The 9,725-nt window shown below is 42.0% G+C and overlaps 1 protein-coding gene across 1 annotated transcript in view; it reads right to left on the bottom strand.

Annotated features, from left to right (window-relative positions):
- The window catches only part of sobpb (sine oculis binding protein homolog (Drosophila) b), a 12,392-nt gene extending 9,605 nt beyond the window's left edge, over positions 1 to 2,787 (bottom strand). Inside the window, 2 exon segments of the mRNA XM_077005444.1 lie at positions 443 to 569; positions 2,527 to 2,787. Coding sequence (XP_076861559.1) covers positions 443 to 569; positions 2,527 to 2,619 — 220 coding nt within the window. The 5' untranslated portion in view covers positions 2,620 to 2,787.
- Between the last annotated feature and the right edge of the window lie 6,938 nt (positions 2,788 to 9,725).

Below are 9,725 nucleotides of genomic sequence, written 5' to 3'. Positions count from 1 at the left end.
CATGGTTTAAAATGCTAAATGATTTGTTTATATGTCCACTGTTATAGACAGTGAAACTGAAACCTCTACTGATTGGTCCTAGAGTAATCATATTCTTAACAAGCATGATCAATGTAGTTCAGCTCTGAATGTCAGTGGAGATATACCATACCCTGTGTGTAAATGCAGCATTGAGTTTGGTTGTTGGTCCTCTCAGGACACATGAGAGCAGCAGTGAAAGCTTGCAAGCAATAGCCATTGGGAAGGTTTGGGGTTTTGAGAAGGTTTGGGGTTTGGGGAAAGTTTAACATTTGTGGTTTTGAGAAGGTTTGGGATATTGGGAAGGTTTGGAGCATTGGGTAGGTTTGGGGTTTTGGGAAGGTTTGGGGTTTTAAGAAGGTTTGGGGTATTAGGAAGGTTTGGGTTATATAAACTGCTCATCTGAGCATGTGCGACTTCTCACCTTTCAGCACAGACACATGGTGACGCCTCACTCTGCTTCTGACGTCTGAAGCATCCGAGTCCTGAAGGTCCACTTTATCATAACCGTACCACCCCAGCAACTCATTCATTGTGCTTTCTGCAAAGTTCTGACACAAACACACACAAATACAAACACTTCAGAAATTCCTACTTCACTTTGTCCATAGTATGAGGCTTTCTAATCGTACGGTGTATCACCAGTGTCAATTGTGGTCTGTGCTGTCCACTTCAGTGGTAAAACTGTAAGTTCAGTGAATAAAAAAAAAACATTTCTTCCGTCTTCCATGAGTCCTTGAAAAAATGACTAGTCAAGGATTCAAAGATAAGAATGCACTTAATTACTCTTTGTTAGCAAAAAGGGGATTTTGTATTAGAAATCTCTTACCATAAAATCTACCTACAAACCAGAGAGAGCTGTCCCTGTCTGTGTGTCTGAGATTAGAGGGGTGGTGATCTGATCCAGGCTCAGCTGAAATCAGAGAATGACACAGAACACCACAGCTGGGTTGTGATCTTCCCAGAATTCCCCCTCCTCGTCGGCCCTCTCCTCTCTTGCTCCTGCGGTTCCTCCTCCTCCTCCTCCTCCTCTGATTCCCTCGCTCTCTTCCTCCCTCTCCACTCACCTCACTCATCTCTCCTCGAGCCCAACCAAAACAAACAGGGGAGAACACTGGTCTTCTCTCTTTCCCTTTTTCTCCCTTTCTCTCTCTCCTTCTTCCTCTGTTACCTGATTCTTCAGCCCTTCTCTTATTTCACTCTTTCTCTGAAAAACAGCCAGTCTGCTCTAGAACAAGGAGATTCTCTGAGAGCAGTATATTTATTACCTCCACCACTACGTCATACGCAAAATCAACCTACAATCAGGGGTGCCCAAAAACATGCACTTGTGTGCCTGTGCCTTGGGAACTGGCAAAGTTTCTGGATAAATCAAGGTGCCCTATGTATTTGTACTGTGATTGCTCTATCAAAGACCAAATCAGTTCCTATTCCCCATAAAATAGCCCTGATACACATATTGCTTTACTGTTTTCTCATAAGGGGTATATGGCCTTTTTTCATTTCTGTAGTTCAGACAAACATCTGCTCAGTGAAAACAGCGGATCCTATCCCAAGTCGCTGCAGCCAAGGGCAACAAAAACCCACCGTGACCCCCGCTCGAGCCCTGACCGCACTTACATCAGGACCGTCTACAGTTTCACGTGTTTGGATTAAAATTAGTTAAGTTGTAACTCTACACCCTCCAGCTCCATGGATATCATATGCTACGATCCAAAATCGCTCACACAAAGAGACGCGCCAGCTTTCCCCCACACAGTCATGGAAACGCTTCAAATCGCCCTCAAACAGACGTTTCTCTGTAAACCTCTGTAAACACTGGGGTGCTTTATGTTAAAATTAGGCAGAACACTTTAACACACGCGAAGTTCACATTTTACGAATCTTAAAAACAATTGCTCGATTTACTCTCTGGGTTAAGGGAAAAAAGCTTCCACCGCAAACCGTTTTGTAATGACCAACAGTTTAGCAGTTCGATCGAATTTCTAATCGGAATGTATACTTGTGTTACTGACTGCAAGAGCACGCAATAGACGCACAGATGCGCTTAAACTTCAGGCGCGCCACCGCGCCTTGTTTGACACAATATACTCAGTGACTGCGCGCATCTGGGGGGCTGCGCGTCTTGGACGTGTCCGCAGTGTAGCGCTCACGCTCGACTGGACAATTCAGAGTTTTACACTGTCCTACTGTTGATAGTACGAGTCTACTTACTCCAAAAGCAAAATATAAGATCACATTGGGCATTGGGTAAAAGTTAATTTCGAATTCTGATCCACTAATAGTTATATTTCAAATCAGGTTTAGTCTTTAAGTCTGTAAATCAAAGTAAACTAATCGAGAAACGTTGTCATGCCGCTGTCACGCCAACGTAACACACACACACACACACACACACAAATACAAATACACACACACACACACACATGTAAACCTAACTAAAAAAGACTGAAAATCATAAATGTAAAATTACAGACACTATACAGACGTAAGCATACTTGCTCGTACCTTCATGTCTTGGCTGACCTCTCTTTTGACGGGATGAGCGGGTTTCCTGCTTCGCTTGTTTTCCGGGGGCCTCCCTTTTTCCATCTTTGGCATCGTTTGTGCGGAGTACCGTCAACGCCAACGTGTGCGAATCACCGTTCAAAGGAATGGAGAACGAAAAGTGGTCACTCTCGACCCTCGCGACTGTCAATAGTTGACATAGTTAGCGTGCGGGCCCTTGTATGAACATGCGCGCTAAAACAATGCGCAGCGCGTGAAGGCAGGGGAGGGATTTGAGCTGTAACCGAACACCTGGCGCCCACTCCTCCCGAAGCTCACGAGATCCATTTCAGCCGGATTGTAAGGGCCAACTGATTTATTAGTGCAAACAAAGTGATTTATCTGTAAATAACTAATTAAAATAAGAATAATTTGTATTTCTTCACATCTTGAGTGAAGAATTTTGTTTTCGTACTGCAGACACCAGCCGCGACCAGCACACACATTAGACTGCAGATCCTAGCAGACACACACACACACACACACACACAATACATATACATATATATACATTTTAGACTGCAGATCCTAGCAGGCTTGCACGTGAACACCAAGTTGCATTTTTTTCATTTTGACTAACTCATATTCAAGCACACACACGCGCGTACACACACACACACACACATACACACATATGCACATATACACACATACACACACAGATTGCAAAGCTGTGTTCGGTGTTTCGATGAATCTGTGAGTCTAGCAGTTTGAGGACTCTTTCAAGGGTAGAGTAGCTCAGATTTCGGGCCCCTTGGTAGCCTGTGGGTGACATCTGATCACAGCTGGCCTAGAGTCAATGCAGCAAGGAGGTAGAAAGCTGATAAAAAAGACTCGAACTACCATAAGTTCAGTTTGAATATGTACATGTATGAAATTTAATTAAGTTGTGTGTGTTGGGTTTAAAGATTTGAACTACAAAGTGTCAATTCAATTATGTGAAACTTTATGATATTTTAAAATAAATGTTTATATGTTCACATTTACAAATGTTTACAGAGGTTAAACATCTGAGATGTATTAAAGTGTTCCTGAGAGCCAGTCATTTGCGCACCATGGCTTGTATGCAAATTTGATAGTGATACAACCAGAAGCCATGCACACATTGAGTGTTACCAAAAAATACATTAAAGGTGCTCTAAGCGACCTTAGTTCTCCAGCCACCTCCAGACCTCCAGCATGCTCTGCTATCACAGCCACTCTGTTAGCATGCTCTGCTATCACAGCCACTCTGTTAGCATGCTCTGCTATCACAACCACTCTGTTAGCATGCTCTGCTATCACAGCCACTCTGTTAGCATGCTCTGCACAGACTGCAAGATTTGTTGCATGTGCATATGCACATTATTAACTTGATTGGTTAATAAAACAAGTTATTATTGTGTTGTTGTTGCTGACTAGAGAGCCAAGGGCAGCTGCAGATGTCCAGACTGATTAGCCACATTAACCAGGACATGATAAATGGTGATAATATTCTAAACTTGAGTTTGTTGGCAGATTTTTAAAGGTTCTATAACAACATCTGTTTTCACCAAAATCCAAATTCACCAAAAATTTCACAGGCATGAAAATATAACCATAGTTTCCAGTATATGCTTGTAAGATCTGACTCTCATCAGATTAAATCATAATGCTATAAAACCATAATGCTATTTGGAAAAACTTTAATTTACCATTTAATTTACCAGTTGCAATTACAAATCCCAAGGGCAGGGTGAGATTTTCAGTGGCGGGAAAATAGCATCTATGAAGCAATAGGAGGCAAATCATTGGGCATGACCTGTCCTGACGTTTGGGTGCAAAGCTAAGGCAACATGTCCTAAGGGCTGAGGAACATACACAGCCCTGTTGCTGGAGTCTCGCTGGAATGTTTGGCTCGTTAAAACTACTATCTTGTAATATGTGTGTAACCTCTTGAGTCTGTATTTCCCAGGAACAGGAAACAAAAGACAGCGTTAAAGTATACGGTCATGTGTGTTTGTGTTATTAAAAGACTTGTTGCATATATCAAGGGCAAAAATGTAAAATGGTTACATTTGGAAACGTCTTTGAGATGTTTTCTTTGAGAATGAATGGAAAAGCACTATGACTTTACTACTGTCAGAATAGGCCTACGCTTTAACAACATTACAAAAACAACATCGCATGCTTAAATTGGTGGATATGCTCTTTGGTCAGTTGTCATAAGCTGCCATCTAGTGGTTAAAATACCAATTGCGCCATAAGTTGAATAAAACTCTCCTGAGGACACTGACCTACATGCTTTACATTAATCTCTCTTCATCACGCTCGTAACCTTATATGTGCTGTAACATAAAAATATGTTGTCAACAACATGTCCCTCACCTTCAAGGTCAGGTCCTCTACTAGAGGTCTGGGAGCTTGACAGTCCTGTGCAGTATCTCAACTGGACCAGGACTGCACTCTTCTGGACGGTGATTTCGTTCCTGGGATCCGCTGGAGCCATTCTCCCAGTTTGGGGGTCACGGCCCCTCTGATTATCACATGCATCACTGCTACTTTCACATTCCACATCTTTTCCATCTTTTCTACATCTACACACTACCTGCCGGCATCTTGCATCCTGCTGTTATGTGCTGGACCGTTTTAGGGGCATCTTTGCCTGCACCTGGGGTCTCGCCTGGTGTTATATCCCAGTTTCTACTGATCTTGTATTGAGAGTTTGATACTGTGCTGATATTAGCGCCTCTTTCAGTCCAGGCTTTTCCAGTCAGTGGTATATGAGAGAGAGAGAGAGAGAGATAGAGAGAGAGAGAGAGAGAGAGAGAGAGAGTTAAAAAGACTTATTAAAAAGTTTTTTCTGATTCAGCGGAGGTGACGCTGGCGTTATATTAGGGTTTGTGCAACCTGAAAAGCATCTGCAACAAAGTGAGTAATTTTGATCTTCTGGACTGTTTTCATTAGGCACCACTCTGACTGTGGTTTACGTCAGCAGCAGGTCATCAGTGCGGTATAAAAGCGCACATTTCAGCTCGAGTCACTCTTTCGAAGTACCGGGAAGCGACGACCGTTTTAACGCGCATCGTAATTCATCACATAATGGCTAAAATTACGGCGGTGCACCTTGGAGCGATCTTTTTACTAATCTGCTTAACAGCACAGGTATGATACATTTACATTTACAATTTTGCATCTCCTTACCATTGTGTAGATGGTAAGGAGATGCATTGTGTAGATCCAACCTTTTCTAAAGTTGAAATCGGATATATGGTGTAGTTACTTGGGGTTTAAGTGAGCATTTGTTGCATTTTGACTTGATGTTCAATGGGATGTTGAACGAAATTAACAGTTTAGACAGTTTCGAGAACTAAATGTTTCGAGAACTAAATGTTTCAAGCAATTACTGTTGTTGCCTAATAAATATTGCACATTAGATGTCCGTTTCTGAGTGTGACAAACAGCAATTGTAAACTCAGAAAAGATTTACAACTAATTTATACTTATTTGCGAAAGAAAAAGAGTGCAGCTAGACGGGACTCGTTTTTTAAACATATGTAAATAAATGATTACCGTCCCGATATCAATCCCCCGACTGAAGATCAGGTGTCTCTGGACCCCAGCACGTCGTAGAAACCTGATGCTACACTTATCCGTTATCTCTTGGCTCAAACGTGGCCGTTGTTTCAATGGGGGTGGGGGAACGTGCCACACCTCTACACTCCTATACACACACACACACACACACACACACACACGCACTCAAGATTATAGATGAAGTAATGCCACACCATTACTGCTGTGTCTGTTTTCTCTGTAGAATGACAGTTCCTTTTTCTGTGTTACGGTAATTTCAGTAAGTCTACACCAGCAGCCATTTTGAAGAGCAGCTGGGTAGTGTAAATGTCCTATCAAGATTTAATTGATGGTGTCAGACTTCATGATCTTTAAACGTAAACCACAAGGAACAGTCTCATTGTAATCCTTGTACTGTAGTCTCCAGGCAGTTTAAACATTGTTTTCAGGTGCTTTTACATTTTCCTGATGCTTGAGTTCTTTGTACTTTTCTCCTTATATTACGCGTTGACTCACCCAGCCAAACTTGATGCCTCAGACAGAGACTTAATGTCAAAGGCTGGTTGTTTACGAACACAAGGGAAGGAAGCTAACGTTTCCCCTCATCAGTGAAGCTCTTCTGGATCTGTGAGAATGCAGGTCCACATCTTAATGCTCTGAGATTTTAACAGATTAACAGTCAGTGACTGAGTACTTTGGCAGGTCCAAACATAGGCGACAGGAATGTCCAAGGACAGATAGGCATGTTGTCAGGGTAACCAAACAGGATCAATATTCACAAAACCTTAAATATATTAGGCGAGGCTGCTTGGTCAGTCAGAGCAGGACCATGGTCACGTGGTAGGAGTGAAATTCAGGTGGGGAAGGATGAGGGAGTATTAGAAGGTGGGACACCATCTACCAAAATCAAATTTCTTGCTGACATCGATGCATGACAGTTGGGAGAAAGCCGTCACATTTCCATAAGGAACACGGTCCTGTGCCCAATGAACAGAGGTGCTGTTCAAAATTCTGCATGAGTGTTCGAATCCACAGGTCTGATTGGCTGCTGGATCCTTATTCACACTCTTATTTGTATTTAAATGGCTTTTACATTACCTGAGCATGACAAGGATGTTTGCTTCCCCTTACATTACCTAGCTACCTATTATTTCATATCCACTTTTTGATTTTTTAAAATTTATTTTCCATTTAAAAGTTAGCTGCTTGTTTTCATGACTGTAAGCTGAAATGTGAATGTGTTGTTCTTGTGTTTTCTCTGTAGGTGGTTTCTCAAACCACGCTGTCTCCAAACGCCACCATGTCAACACTGAAAAACTCGACAAGCAGCACCAACATCACTATGTCAACAGCTATGAACAGCACCACCCGTCCGACTGGCTCCGCCCCCCATCTGCATCCCAGCATCCTGATTGCTCTCATATCAGGAGCCTTGACAACCGCACAGGTCCACCTGTAACCTGCAACCCCTTCTGCCTCTCCTGCTTGAACATGTATCTGGCCCCGCCTCTGGTCCCGCCCCTAGCCCCTCCTCCCTGCATATGGCAATCACTGGCTAGCAAACCACCCAAACTATGCTGAGCAAGGATCCACTGGACTTCCTGAAGTACTGTCCCTTACCTGCCTAATTAGAATATTTCTTCTTTGTAGTAGGTGGATTGATGTTTGTTTTACGTTCTCTTGTTCCAGTGGTGTTTATATTCTGCCTACTGAATGTGAGGGTCACGGAAAGGACTGAGACCTTACAGTCGTGCCCTCTTAATTCATATTTTGTACAAGTTCCTATATTTTAATGGATGATAACTGTAAGAAATTGTAGTGCAAATTAAATTCGACAAAACAGCTGAAAACCCATTTCAGTTTATTTAAGATGAGCCAGATGAAGTGTCATGGTGGTTGTTTCGGTTGGGTGGTTATCTGCTCCACTCCGTTCTGCTCTGGCCAAACGGTGCAGAGCTGCATGTATGAACCAAGCCTTTCACGTCAGCTACTGGGTTTTAACCCATTTATTATCCCAGCAAATCCTGTTTGTTTCCAAACCAAACCTGTGTATTCTGCATTCACAGCAAACCACCAATGTTACATTTACATGCACATACACATACATGCATGTTAACACCTTAACAGAGCTGACAAGGAAGGAAGACACTCTGAGTAGTCTAAAACAAGATTATTTTTTCAGGGACATGCATGGCCTGTATGTGAGCCCAGGAACATGTGATCAGAGCGGGGAGTGTGTGTGTGTGTGTGTGTGGATTTCACAGGGGGCATTCCATCTGAATAAGCCCAGATCTGCTGAATGCATGACAGGAAACAGGGGATGAGTGAGAGAATGTATGGATGAGTGAGAGAACGAGGTAGGTAGGTATTAGATAATGTGGTAGGTAGGTATTAGATAATGAGGTAGGTAGGTATTAGATAATGAGGTAGGTATTAGATAATGAGGTAGGTAGGTATTAGATAATGTGGTAGGTATTAGATCATGAGGTAGGTGGGTATTAGATAATGTGGTAGGTAGGTATTAGATAATGAGGTAGGTATTAGATAATGTGGTAGGTATTAGATAATGAGGTAGGTAGGTATTAGATAATGTGGTAGGTAGGTATTAGATAATGAGGTAGGTAGGTATTAGATAATGAGGTAGGTATTAGATAATCTGGTAGGTATTAGATAATGAGGTATGTAGGTATTAGATAATGAGGTAGGTATTAGATAATGAGGTATAGGTAGGTGTTAGATAATGATGTAGGTATTAGATAGTGATGGAGAGCAGGAATCCTGAGCTTTTCCAACATCTGTATGTTTGATCAGCTCCTTCACACTTTTCACACACACAGTGGACATAGAAAAATCTGCACAGTCCAGAGAATTAGCTCTGCTCACACGGGAGGCGTCTTTGCCAACACATGTCTGGCCACTAACACCCAGCCATTATTGTTGTCATTACTCTGTTAACTTTATAATGGAGCAGAAGAGTAAACAGTGCCAACGAATTTGGGGATTACTGCTGCGTAGCAATTTTGACATCCCACCACCTCTTGGCCCTGATATTCGTGATCCAGCTTAGGTGATGAAGAACAGGACCTGGACCTCGTGATGAAGGACAAATATTCATCCTTGATGTTTCCATATTACTGATGCATTTTTTAGCGGAGTTGGCAATACATACCAATTCCCTTTCAAGTCAAACTACTTGACCTTAGTCTCAGCAGACCGAAACCATTAACACAGATCCATAACACAGTGTCTGTTTAGCAGAACTTTGAGAACTTGCAGGCAACAATGTTTTTACACATACTACCTGTCACACACATTCCAGAATATGTTTGAAGAACAATCCAGAAATACCATATTGAGTATATATAACTATACACATGATTCAGTTCAGTGACAGTAGTTTAATGATTAAATTCAGTGACTAGTTTAATGATTCAGTTTCGTGATGTAGTTTAATGACTCAGTTCAGTGACAGTAGCTCAGTGATTCAGTTCAGTAACAGTTTAACGATTCAGTTCAGTGACAGTAGTTTAATGATTCAGTTCAGTGACGTAGTTTAATGATTCAGGTAGGATATTTTACAGAATGTTTTACAGTTTTAAGTATCGCAAAATGTCAACAGCTTGAAA

This window comes from Brachyhypopomus gauderio, chromosome 5 (assembly GCF_052324685.1).
Source record: "Brachyhypopomus gauderio isolate BG-103 chromosome 5, BGAUD_0.2, whole genome shotgun sequence".
NCBI lineage: Eukaryota > Metazoa > Chordata > Actinopteri > Gymnotiformes > Hypopomidae > Brachyhypopomus > Brachyhypopomus gauderio.
The sequence above is the reverse complement of the archived record's forward strand: the minus strand, read 5'-3'. Positions and strand labels throughout refer to the sequence as shown.